We start from the raw sequence: 13,690 nt of genomic DNA on the forward strand, positions 1-13,690 counted from the left end.
GCACTTATCAGCTAAAGCAGGAGGCTAGTTATCAGAAAATCATGTTAATAAAACCACTTAGCTAACTTTCAAAATTGCCAATTCTTGAGTAATATAAGGACCACATTTTCAGGTACTTGTAGTAATATCTTCTTTGCTCCAAATGTAGTAATGTCTGTTTTTCCCTTTATTTACAGAGACAATTTTTCCTTTATTAAGGGTCAAGTTGATAGTAGTCTTGAAGCGAGTGGGAATGGGATGAAACTGGGAATTATATGAACACTGCTTGCAAGGAAGGTCACACTACTATGAATGAATGAGACCAGTTAGATTTTGGAGGGTAGATTCCTAATAGTGATAGGGCAAGATTCTATCAGAAGTTCAAATTCAAATATTCTCATCCTCAGAATATTTCATAATTTTAAAAAACCCAAAATTTGTGCCTATTCAATTGAAAATATTGAATTCAACAAACCATAAACATCTATAATTTAAGGGACTTAGATTTGGGGAATACAATGGTGAAAAAGACAATTTTTATCTCCTAGGTGCTTACATTTTGTTGGAGGAGGTAGAAAAGAGATTGTTAAATATATGAGATATCATAGGTTAAATATATAAGGTATTGAACTATATGGTGAAGAGTGATAATAGGAAGGAGGGGATAGGGACAAAAGATATTGCCCCAGTAGATTTCATAGAATCCAACATCTGCATGTTTGTAAAAGGTAAGACAAAAGGAAAACTCAAAGATAACCCTAAGATTTTCAAGTTTGATGCCTGGGAGAATGATGTTCCCATCAACAAAAATAAGAAAGTTAGGAAAGGGGGCTGATGAGTTTAAGGTATGTTGATTATGAGGTATGCTGGTAATGTCTGGTTGGAAATGTCTACTGTGCAGTTGAAAGTTTGGACCCAGGACCTAGGGAGAAGTTGGGTGGTAGATATATGCATGTGATTGAGGCTTAAAAAGGAATGAGGACACCGGGAGATTGTAGTGTGAAAAGTCAAAGGAATGATCTGTAGAGCTCATGTAAGGGATTCAGAGAAGAAAAGGAGAAGGCAGTGGAATACAAGAGTGATAGAGAAATACAAGGAGAAGCAGGAGTAGTGTCACAGGAAGAAAGGGAGGAACAAGTACTGAGAAAGGAGGAGGGTGGTCAGTCAGTCATTTAAATGTCTACTTTGTGCAAGAAACTGCAAAGTGCTGGAGATATGCTTGCAAAGGGTCAAATGTTACAGATATTAAGGATATGAGAATTAAAATGAGGCTACTGGGTCTAGCAATTGGGAGGCCCTGGTGACTCTGCCCAGAACAGCCTAATACATTAAGGATGATGGAAGCTTAACCCCAAAAGCTTGAAAAATGAGTGAAAGGCTGTGAAAGCAGCAAATTTGAAGAAGTCTTTCTTTGGTAAAAAGAGGGGATCATGGTGTGAGATGGGAATAACAGGGCCCAGGCAGACTTCTTTTAGGACAGTTAGAACAGGTCCCTTTTAGAACCTTTATTCCTGACTCCTGTAACAAATAGCTGGAAGTTAGGACCAAAAAAACCCATTGACTTTAAAAACAATAGTCATAGAACTAAATAAAAATGCAACTCAGTCGAATTGTGATCCAAATTATCTTAATGCAAAAGTTATAGGACAGAGAGTGAAATAAGGCAACATTCCTATTCTGAAAGAACCAAAAATATTATCCCAGAGTCTGACACAAAAGATCTACCCAGCCATCCTTCAGCAGAGAAAAGACGTCACCCATACCTTTCTTAAGTGCCCCTTGGCTGAGAGTCAGCTCTGGCCTGGGCAGGCTCCTTCGCTTCCCTCTCTGCTGCCCCTCAAGGAGTTTTGTGGAATAAAAATGACTGAATTTTGAGGATATAGTGGAAGGACCCTGGAAGGTAGACTCCAAGGATCTGGAGGTGGCTCTCAGCCTTGCTACTTAACACCTCTGCTCCCACAGGCCAAACACTTCCACTTATGCCAAATGATTGCTGAGGTCTTGCTAGTTCTGAATCCTCTGATTTCCCCCATAATAAAGGGACTGCTCTGCTGCAGTTATTCTTAACCTGGGTTCATTTGTGTCATTTCCAAAGACATCAGTAACTCCCCACCGCCCACACTACATCTTGCCCACCTAAAAAAAAGGACCTTATGGTTCTTTTTTCAGATGTTATCTTCTCCCTAAACTTCTTAGGAAGAACCCTTATTTTTTTCTTAGGCTGAAAACATAAGCATTTTTAAGAGGAAAGCCATGAGGTAAAACCATCCTTCAAATTTTCCTGAGGATCCTCTTCCCTTAAGAAGTTCTGCTCTGCTCTGTGGATCTGCTCCCTATCTGCACAGTGCTCTCTAGTACTCAGAAGGTTCATATTATCATAGAGTCTCAATTGGAAGGGAACTTCAGAAATTGGCTTTTTAAACCAGTACTTAGATAGGAAAATAGGAATCCCTTCTATAGCATTAAAAGACTTCCAGAAGTAGAAAACTCATTTAACTTCTGAGCCTCAGCTAGTTAACACTTTTTGACAACTTTAATTGTTAGGAAATCCGCCTTATATTCAACTAAAATCTAGTAGCTCCTTCCTCACTAGAGAGTCAAATCTTTCTTCCACATGAGTTTTTCCTATATTTGAAGAGCTATCCTGTTATCCCTAAACCCCAGTTATGTTTGTGAGGCTTCTATAGCTTGGGATTCTGGTCACCTTAAGGATTTATCTATCCCCTTCCTCTGGATACATTCTAGCTTTCCAGAATTCAGTCTAAAATGTAGCTCCTTTTTTGGAGGTGGTGTGCAATTAATTGCTTCCTATTGACTTCTAAATAGAGACAATGCTGAACACTACCACCTCCTCATTATCTACCCATTAAGTAATCATTTCTGAAATTCAACCAATATTAAATGCTTGCTTAAGTGCCAGACTCCATGCTTGGCAGTAGGGCCCTGCTTTTCCATAAAAGATGGATAAGATGTATATGATAAGAGAAAAGGTTTATAAGCAGAGCTTGTATAGCTTGAAGTTGGTGTAGGCAGGAGGGTCAGGAAGGACTTGAAAAACAAAGAGATATAGATGAGATTTTGTTCTAGGCATAGGAACAGAAATGTGTAACAGTGAGAGAGGTCAATAATTAGATGACCTCTGCATTGGTATAAAGGAGAAGGGTGGATTGGAAAGGGAAGAGATTAGGAGCAGAAAGAGAGCAGTTACGAAATTTATTTAACCTAATAGGGGATAATGGAGCCAAGACTGTGGTAGTATGAATGGAAACGAGAGAAAGCTCTTTGGAGATAGAATGCGAGGAAATCCAGTAAGGGTTCTCATTCATTCATTAGGCATTTATAATGTATAACATGTTTCCTATGAACATGGCACGTTGTACATGGAATGGGAAGAGAGAGAAAGAAAAATAAGTGTGGCTAGCATTCTGAAGGAGCCTACTACAATCCAGTCAGGGAATATGACAAGAGCACTAGTTACTATAATGCAAAATTGCATATGTGGTCCTTTGGGCAGGTTTATAGGACAGTAAGATCTAGTTTGCATGATTGAAAGAGACCTTCAGCTCCTCTAGTATATCTTCCTCCTCCTGTAGGGAAGAAATTGAGGCTCAGGATAGTTAAATGTTTTGCTTAAGTCTTTCAAGTAGCAAAAGGTAGAACCAGGGCTTGAATCCAGATTCTCTGGCTCCAGATGAAGCACTCTTTGCAGTGTAACATTTATAAGTAAAGTAACCTGGCCAAGTTTACCAGCCATGGCCAGAGCCAAGAATTAAGTGGACCAGAGCTTACCTGCTGATGTATTTGGGGTGAAAGAGAACTCTCATCAAGTTTTCCTATTTCTTCTGTTTCTTTGTATCCAAATGAAATTGACAGAAGGGAAAATTATCTAGTATCATGGATAAAAAGTTCAAATTAGTTACCACTCTCCTCCCCTGCATCCAAAGTAACAGAGGATAGTAATAATCATCAAGTGCTTTTAGTACTTCTGGGAAATGCCAGAATAGGTTTTTTTTTGTTTTTGTTTTTTAATTCCTTCCCCCATATATAAAAGAAACAACTTTTTTTTTAGTTATACATATACATTTATTTATTTATGCATATTTCCTTTTGAATCATGTTGGGAGAGAAAAAGCAAAACAAAAGGAAAAGAGCCACAAACAAAAAGTAAACATAGCATGTGTTGATTTATATCCACTCCCCATAGTTTTCTCTCTGGATACAAATGGCATTTTTCATCCAAAGTTTATTGACATTGCCCTGTACACTAAACTGCTGAGAAGAACCAAGTCTGTCATAGTTGATCACATGTTCTTGCTGTCATTGTGTACAGTGTATTTTTGGTTCTGCTTGTTTCACTCAGCATCAGATCATGTAAATCTTCCCAAGCCTCTCTAAAATCAGCCTGTCTATCATTTTTATAGAACAATAATATGAAATAGTTTCCTGACTGGTGGTTACTCTGATGCCTTTTGTTTTTCAGGAGGCTAAGAGTAAATTCACAATTGGCACCTACAGTAGAATTTTCGTCTGAATGTTACCACTTGGAGTGTTTCTGATTCCCATAATTCATTCTATTTCTTGGGTTGGGGGCCTTGTTTTTGACAGAAGGAAATGACCTCCCGAATGTGCCACTGAAAATGGGGCCTTCCCTCAGGACTGCTGAAACCCATCTTTCTGCACCAAGGAGATGCTGTCTAGAAGCCAGAGACACTGATACACACATTGAAAATCTCTATTTTTTTAAACAAGAACATCCTCAGTGAAAATTCCTTCTATCTTTTCTTGAGAACTGTGACATTATGGTCATCATTTTTGAGATGCTTCACATAGTTGAAGATTATTTTTGTTTTGTTTTTAGAATTGCTTTCTGGAGGGCAGCCTGCCAAAGTGGAGGGAGTGCTGACTAGCCAGCAGATGTGGTTTCTAGTCATGTCTCTTCCCCCTGCAAGCTGTGTGATCTTGGGCAAGTCACCTCATTCCTCTGGGCCTCAGTTTCTTCGTCTGTAAAATGAAAAGGGAGGGATTAGAGCCTTTAAGGTTTCTTCCTTCTCTAAGATTCCATAATTTTGTGATTCTGACTTGGCTTCCAGCTCTTAAAAATCTATGATTCTCAGTGAATGGCAAAGCCCACTTTGTCCTTAAACCACTGACTTTTGCCAGAAGGCAGAAGAGTTTGTCAGCAGAGCCACCTGACATTTCATCATTTCATCTGTGCCATCACTGAAGTCCTCACCTCGGACACTTGATGCTCTCACCATGTCGGCCTGAACTTGCTTTGGAACTGTGGTTGCCTTCTTCTGGATGCGCTATGTGCCGATTCCCCCAGATGTGTGAGGGGGGGAAGGCTATTTGCTCTTGAGAGCCAGATGGAGAACTTTCTGCAGAACGAGAGGGAAAAAGCAGTCATAGGTGTATTACTAAGAGCCCCTTCGTCTTATGAATAGCCACCAGTTTTTACCTCTAGTTTTATTTTTTTTAATATAAGGTACGACTAGCAAACCGATTAAATCCTCTATCATCTTTATTTCAACCCACATTCTCCTGTAGCTAGCCTAGCCTCCCTGGCTAGTAAGATGTACTATTGATTAAAACCCTACCCCTCCTCATTCCTTCTAAACCAGGGTTTCCCAGAGCAATTTAACCACAGAACTATTTTGACTAAAAAGTGTTTTGATTGAACTTTTAAATTCCTGTCCAGGGAATCCCTAGGATAAAGGAAGTTGGAGTAAAATAGAACCCATTAAATCTATTTTCATAATGAAACATTGCTGTTCATAATTAGCATTTTAATAATGCCCCATTTCATATTTAATATTTTAGAGATGATATCACTAGTATCAATTCTCCATGAAATCCTCATTCACCTGATGTAGAATGCTAGATCCCACAGAACACAGTTTGGGAAACACAGAATTTGACCTCAGAACATTATCATGTATTTCTTCTGAGCTGGAGAGCAAGTTTTCATAGAGGTCCGTTTACTTCAGACTAAGATACAAGAACCCATCCCTTGTAATTGGTGAATCTAAAAGATCTCACCTCTCCCTTACCAAGAAATCTGAGCTAATCTTCTCTCATATACATTTTTTTAGTTGAGGACTTGAGTTTTCTTTGTGATGTCTTTTTGCTTACATTTTAGCTGTTTTGAGTTCAGATTATTCATGATATGGAAGAATCATTTGTCAGAGACAGACCTTTGGTTGATAAGAATTATTTTTTGAAAAACGGGTCACCAAAGCCAGTGGACCAATTCCCTCTGTAAATTCTTCTGGTCTGGGGATTTTTTCCTAGGAAAATGCCTTCATAGGGCACTATGAACTGTAAGTAACCTCATGTGGATTCTGCCCAAGTGACCAAAAGAAGCCACATTCTTTTCTCCGGTACTCTAGAATTAGTCCTTTAACTGCTGAAAATATTTCCTACTCTTGGATCATTCCTGGAATTGTTACTGTTAGGTTTTTCAAAATTTGATGATTCTGAATGTCTGGTAATCATGTTTAAATTTGGTATGGCCCACAAATCACTTATTGTTAGTGGACAGCTACATTTACTGTAAACCTTCTCGGCTGAGATAACAAGCTTGTTGAAGTTGGCTGAGATCCATCCCTTGCCCCGTCTGTTAGACCACCCATCTTCACCCAATGCATCTTCCTAGTGCAAAGGACCAAAACCCAGGCCCTTTCTAATTATATCAAGCACTTCCTAAAATATAAAAAAAGGTTGTATCAAGTAAATTCTTTTAAAATGTTTTTATGTTAGTAGTGACCAAACTGTCATAGCTACTTCTATTGTGTGTTTAACAATTTGGGAACCAGGCAGCACCTGGAGGTAGCTTAGAATGAGCCTAACATATTCCCTTCCACTGCTTGCTGAATAAAAGGGGAAACTGGAGAAGGACAAATCCCTGTGGAATTCTGCCTTTGCTGAATGGACTCTGTCATATTAAGTTGTTGAAACATTTCCCTCCCCTCTACCACATACCACTATTATTCTTAGAAATGAACATAAAAATAAATTATACTGTATTTGTCTAAATAGTATGGTCTATCATTTATTACACTTTCCTACATAAAAAGGATATTTGGTGGTTTGCATGAGGGATATGCTGTACTTTTTCACAGGAACTAGAATTGCAGGCTGTATTGGAAGCACTACATCTCCTTTGTAGGCTAGTTTTTTCCTGGAGTTGCTCTCAGTAATTCCTAAACAAGAATATTAGTATCACTTGCTTTTTTTAGACTGTTGAGTAAGTCTAAGCAGATTGAGGTAGTGGAAATAACAATAGTTGACATTTAGATAGTATTTGAGAGTTTGCAGAGTATTTTGTAGACTCTGACTGACAAGTCTCCCAGCAGTACTATGAGGTTACAGGTTTGATCTTCATTTTACAGATGAAAAAATAAACTCAAGATCTATGCCTTGTGGTATGATCTTAGGGCTCACAAGTGTTAGAGGTGAGATTTGATAGATCTTTAGGATTTGCTGAGAGGCAACATGGTATAGTGGATAAAGATGGCACTGGCTTGGAGTCTGGAGACTCTGGCTTTAAATCCTGTGACCCTGAGCAAGTCAACTTCACCTCTCTGCCTCAGTTTCCTGATATGTAAAAATAAGGTAGACTAAGGCCCAGTCCAGTTCTAAATCTCTAATATTCTGGCTCAGAATCTAGCGCTCTCTGCATTGCAGACCAAGTCAAGCAGTAGAGGGGAGAGTCCAGCTGGGCAAGCCACGCTCTCTTCTGTAGGAGAGAGGATTAAACTCAAGCTCGGAGTTGCTTCATAATTCCAAGTGGAAAACAAGTCTTGTTGCTCAGGAATTTGCCTTTTTCCGCTTTTGGTTGTAAATTTTTGACGTGCAGCTGGACAGGCCTTTGAAGGGATTTAGTTCAAACCTCTGATTTCACATATAGGGAGTGAGGGGCAGAGATGAGTGACTCATGAAAGATAGTCAAGTGGCAGAGCTGGGAGGAGGGCCCAAGGCCTCAGACTAAATCCAGGGCGTTTTCAGCTGTATTGCATTTTGACTTCCATCAATTAGAATTTCCTAATTCAAAAGTGGCAGGAACCAACAAGGAAATTTTTTTCTGGACTCGGATCTTATCAGCAAATGAGCAACTGGTCACTGGGATGGGAATGACGGGAAACTTGGGAAGTGGCTGTTCCATTTTGGAATGTGTGATAAAGAAGAGGAGAGCCAGCCTAGTGTGACGTGTACCTGAGATTCTAGGAAAGCCATCTAGTTCAACAAGCACATCTCAGAGTTTAGAGAAAAGATAAGGGGGATCCTTTAGAGGAAGCCAGCCCAGCAGGGATGGGAGACTTTCCAAGGATAAGACTGATAATTCTAGTAAGAAGGAAAAGGGATAGTTGTCTAAAGTAACTAAATGATCCCAATAAACTTTGGCTGGAAAATGCCATCTGCATCCCGAGACAAAAATATGGAACCAAACACATGGTATGTTCACTTATTTTTTCTTTTTCTTTTTTTTCTCTCATGGTTTCTCATGGGTTTTCTCTTCCAACATGATTCATAAGGAAATGTGTTTAAAAAAATAAATGTGCATGAATTACCAGGGAAAAAAATAAAGTAACTAAAATGCTTCTTCATGGAGAAACTAACCAATTTAGATTTTTAAAAGACGAGGACAGGTAAAAGTAGAAATAAACCATAATGGCCTTAAAAAAAAATACTGGGGAAAAGAGAATCAAAGAAGGGATAAGAATAGTGCTTAAAGTCTCATGCTATTCTTGTGGATAATGATGATGCTAGCTGGCATTTATATAGTACTTTAAGGTGTGCAAAGTACTTTCCCTATGTTGCCTCATTTGATTCTCAAAACCACTGTATGAGGTAGAAGCTGTTATAGCTGTTTTACAAATGAGGAAACTGAGACTGAGGCAAGATTAGAATTCAGTTCCCCCTGACTCCAAATCTATCACCAAACCACCTCCTGGTTACCTAAAAAAAGATGCAAAGGATTGAGTGCTGTGGGCAAGCATAGTGTAGTAAAGTGAGACTGAGAACACAGTTCTTAATGCTCCGTGCCCACTTGAGGGTCCTCTCTGATGGAAAACCTTGAGTTCCAAGTTTTTCTCCCTCTTTCCCTCCATCCCCTCTCCCCTAGACAGCAAGTAATCCAATATGTGTTAAACGGACAATTCTTCCATATGTAGATATTTATCAAGCTGCACAAGAAAAATCAGATCATTAAGGGAAAAAAAGAGAAAAAAAGTCAAGCAAACAACAAAAAGAGTAAAAATGCTATGTTGCGGCTCACACTCAGTCCCCACAGTCCTCCCTGGGGGAGATGGTTCTCATCATCACAAGATCATTGGAACTGGCCTGAATCACCTCACTGCTGGAGATGGCCATGTCCATCAGAACTAATCATTGTATAATCTTCTTGTTGCCGAGTCCAGTGATCTCCTGGCACATTTCACTCAGCATCAGTTCGTGTAAGTCTCCCCAGGCCTCTCTGAAATCCTCCTGCTGGTCGTTTCTTACAGAACAATAATATTCCATCACATTCATAGACCATAACTTACCCAGCCCTTCCCCCACTGAGGGGCAGCCACTCGTTTCCAGCTCTTTGCCGTTACAAAGAAAGCTCCCACAGACATTCTTTCCCACGTGGGTCTCTTTGGGACAGGAAAAAGCTGCGTAGCTGGAAGAGTTGGCTCAAGGTGGGAGGGCTCCTGGAGGGAAGCCCGTAAAGGCTGGATGGCCTCATTTGGAGTTTGTCATGTAGGTTATGTAGGTGGGGTTGGACTAAACGGTTCCTTTTCTGACCCTGAGACTTATTCTCTGATTCTGTAGCAGGGAGGGAACCTCCCTAGGTCCCCATCATGACTTCTGTTTATGGTGCTCAGTGTTTCTTCAAAGAGAAGTCTGTCCCCTCCATCGCCTTTGCCCTGGGTACAATGTCCTATTGAAGGCCTTGGGTGCTGGCCCCTTCTGGCCCCTAGGGGGTGCTGTACGCCTGTGTTGAGACAGCATGTGCTTTGCAGGATTCACAAAGATGTTTAATTTTCCCTCCCCAAATCACGTGGGCCAGAAACTCCTGGAGGGCCACCTCAGTCTGGGAAGCCCACAGTTTGTGGTGTCCGGAAGCACGAGTCGGGCTGGATCAGCCCCGTCTGCCTCCGAGGCGAGGCTGGGAGCCCAGGAGACTTTCTGGGGGAGGGGAGAGGAGCCTGGGGCTGCTTAAGGGGGACTGTGCAGGGATCAAGGGCGCAGGGCCTGGTCGCCTCCCCCATTCTCCTCCCAGAGTCCTTCACCTTGCTCTCAATGACTGGCGTGGGTCCCGTTTGTCCGTGCCCCAGGAAGTCCCAGCCGCCTCCCAGGTTCTGGTTTTACAAGTAGCACTTGGAGCCCACAGTCAGGAGAGCACAAGTTCCAGCAGGTCCTCCCTGGAGGCCTCTGAATATCGAGCTGACTCGGGGCTGTTTGCCAGCCAAGAGTCAGCCTGTCCTGTTGGGGAAATACCAGGGTGGCTTTTATTTTAACCCCAGGAGCCTTTGCAAAGGATGTGGCCCGAGCTAGTTGTGCCTGGGGGACGAGGCCGCGGCTCGGGGAGGGCTCCGCTTGAGGAACCTTGTCCCAGATCCAGAGGAAGCCGCCAAAAAGGGCAGAGGCCTGGAAACGGTCCCGTTGGAGAGCAAGGGTCAAGCACAGGTCTGTGTGGGACTCTGGGCCTCTGACCTAGAGGAAAGGGAGCTGACCCCAGACTCCCGGAACTGGCCCAGCCCTGCTGGTCCTGGAACAAGGCGCTTAACCTTGGGCTCCACCCAGCATGAAGTAAAACGAGGAGTCTGGACTCCTGGACCAGAACCCTCCAGTCCCAGACGCTTCTGCAGGGTCTCACCTCATTTCTCTGTGTGCTCTATCAGGTTTCTTCCCGAAACTTCAGTTGTTTTCCAGTCCTGTCTGACTCTTCCTGATCCCTTTGGCAGAGATCCTGGGGAGGTTTGCCATTTCCTTCTCCACCCATTTTATAGATGAGGAAACTGAGGCAAACAGGGTACTGTGCCCAGGCCAGATTTGAACTGGGGAAGATGATTCCCCCTAGCATGGAAGGCTTGGGTAGGGCTCAAACCAAGTTCTGGAGAAAGGAGAGGAATTGAATTCCAAGGAAAGAAACAAGGAGAAGAGGACATTCCCAGCAGTGGAACCCTTCGGGGCAAAAGGGGTCGGGAAGGACCTGATGCTCTTCATTGGTGGTAGTGGTCAGTTCTGGGCCTGAAACCCCGAAGGCCTGAGTTCAGATGTCACGGGGGCACCGCTTAGTCAGGATGACTTTGACCAAGGCACGTAACTTCTGTTTACCTCCAGTCCTTCAGCTATAGACCGGGGATAATGATCATTGCCACCCCAAAGAGCCACGGAGGATCCCGGAGAGAATGTTGGTAAAAGGCCCTTAGCATAGTATCTGACACATGGCACGGGCTCCCCTTTTTCCTACCCCAGAATCTGTGATCTTTAAAACTCAGCTCCAGCCCCATATTTAATTGTCTGTGTACATATTTTGTCTTTGAACCCCAATGGTCTAACACAGGGCTTCTTCAATTTTTTTACATTCTCCACTCCTTTTCTTTTTAATTTTTATTATAGATTTTTATTTACAAGATATATGCATGGGTAATTTTTCACCATTGACAATTGCAAAACCTTTTGTTCCAATTTTTCCTCCCTTTCCTCCCACTTCCCCCTACCTGCCTAGATGGCAGTTAGACCAATACATGTTAAATATGTTAAAGTATATATTAAATACAATACATGTATACATATCCATACAGTTATTTTGCTGCACAAGAAGAATTGGACTTTGAAATAGTGTACAATTAGCCTGTGAAGGAGATAAAAAATGCAGGTGGACAAAAACAGAGGGATTGGGAATTCTATGTAGTGGTTCACTCTCATTTCCCAGAGTTCTTTCGCTGGGTGTAGCTGGTTCTATTCATTATTGAACAAGTAGAACTGATTTGGTTCATCTCATTGCTGAAGATGGCCAGGTCCATCAGAATTGATCATCATATAGTATTGTTGTTGATGTATGTAATGATCTCCTAATCCTGCTCATTTCACTCAGCATCAGTTCATGTAAGTCTCTCCAAGCCTCTCTGAAATCATCCTGCTGGTCATTTCTTACAGAACAATAATATTCCATAAAAATTCATATTCCATAGTTTATTCGGCCATTCTCCAAATGACGGGCATCCACTCATTTTCCAGCTTCTAGCCACTACAAACAGGGCTGCCACAAACATTCGTGCACATACAGGTCCCTTTCCCTTCTTTAGTATCTCTTTGGGGTATAAGCCCAGTAGTAACACTGCTGGATCAAAGGGTACGCATAGTTTGATAACTTTTTGAGCAAGTTCCAAATCGCTCTCCAGAATGGTTGGATTCGTTCACAACTCCACCAACAATGCATCAGTGTCCCTGTTTTCCCACATCCCCTCCAACATTCCGCATTATTTTTCTCTCTCATTCTAGCCAGTCTGACAGATGTGTAGTGGTATCTCAGAGTTTTCTTAATTTGCATTTCTCTGCTTAATAATGACTTGGAGCATCTTTTCATATGTCTAGAAATAGTTTCAATTTCTTCATCTGAAAATTGTCTATTCATATCCTTTGACCATTTATCAATTGGAGAATGGCTTGATTTCTTATAAATTAGAGTCAATTCTCTATATATTTTGGAAATGAGGCGTTTATCAGAACCTTTGATTATAAAAATGTTTTTCCAGTTTATTGCTTCCCTTCTAATCTTTATTGCATTAGTTTTGTTTGTACAAAAACTTTTCAATTTGATATAATCAAAATTTTCTATTTTTTTGAGTAATGATCTCTAGTTCTTCTTTGGTCACAAATTCCTCCTCCATAGGTCTGAGAGGTAAGCAATCCTATGTTCTTCTAATTTATTTATAATCTCATTCTTTATGCCTAGGTCATGAACCCATTTTGACCTTATCTTGGTGTATGGTGTTAAATGTGTCCACCTTTTTCATCTGAAAAATTTTTATGTAACTTCAGGCATTTTGCATATAAATCAAACATTTACGATAATAAATCACAGTTTTGTGACCCCCACATTCAGTTATGAGACCCCATTGGGGTTTAAGAAGCTGGGGCCTAGCACAAAGAAGGCAGGGTAGTTGAGGCCCTGAGCTTCCTAGCCCAAGTCCCCTAAGTCCTGAGAGGTCGAAGCCCAGGCTGGCCACTGGGAGCACATTCTCCCCTCCATACCTAGGTCCTTTGGGAGGTGCTGCTGTGAAGCCTTCTCCCTTCCCTCCATCCCTTCTGAGTGTGGCGGAGCTAAAGCCCAAGAACCTTGGCGAGGACATCTGCTGCTGGGGGGGGGGTCATGCTGGCACCCCTCCGCCCCGGCCCCTCACTAGACTTGACTGAGACAGTTAAGGGGACTCTTGGAAGCACTTCTTCCCTTTTGAAAGACAGAAGGTCTTAACGTGATCCATATTGTCCAATTCTCCTTCACCTAAGATTAGGAAAGAATAAATGCAGGCAAAGTAGCAAACATTGACGAAGTGATTCCGATGCACCCAGCCCTGTGCTCAGCAAAAATCCTCCCCAAAAAGCCAGAGGAGACATACACCAAAGTGGGTGAGGGGCCTGCCTGGCAGAAAGCTCAGGGAGGAGGTGGCCAGCGAAGGCCGGCCAGCCTCAGGCCAGACTCGGCCTCCCTCCAATG

At 41.9% G+C, this 13,690-nt stretch overlaps 1 protein-coding gene across 3 annotated transcripts in view; it reads left to right on the forward strand.

The window, feature by feature from the left end:
• MOB3A (MOB kinase activator 3A) overlaps positions 1-7,014 on the forward strand; it is a 42,701-nt gene extending 35,687 nt beyond the window's left edge. For all 3 annotated transcript variants that reach the window (XM_023496850.2, XM_003760795.3, XM_031948120.1), the window contains exon 4: positions 4,585-7,014. In XM_023496850.2, the coding sequence (XP_023352618.1) occupies positions 4,585-4,614 (30 nt within the window). In that variant the 3' untranslated portion in view covers positions 4,615-7,014. The remainder of the gene's footprint in view (positions 1-4,584) is intronic.
• Positions 7,015-13,690: the final 6,676 nt, after the last annotated feature.

This window comes from Sarcophilus harrisii, chromosome 1 (genome assembly GCF_902635505.1).
Source record: "Sarcophilus harrisii chromosome 1, mSarHar1.11, whole genome shotgun sequence".
In the NCBI taxonomy this organism is placed as follows: Eukaryota; Metazoa; Chordata; class Mammalia; order Dasyuromorphia; family Dasyuridae; genus Sarcophilus; species Sarcophilus harrisii.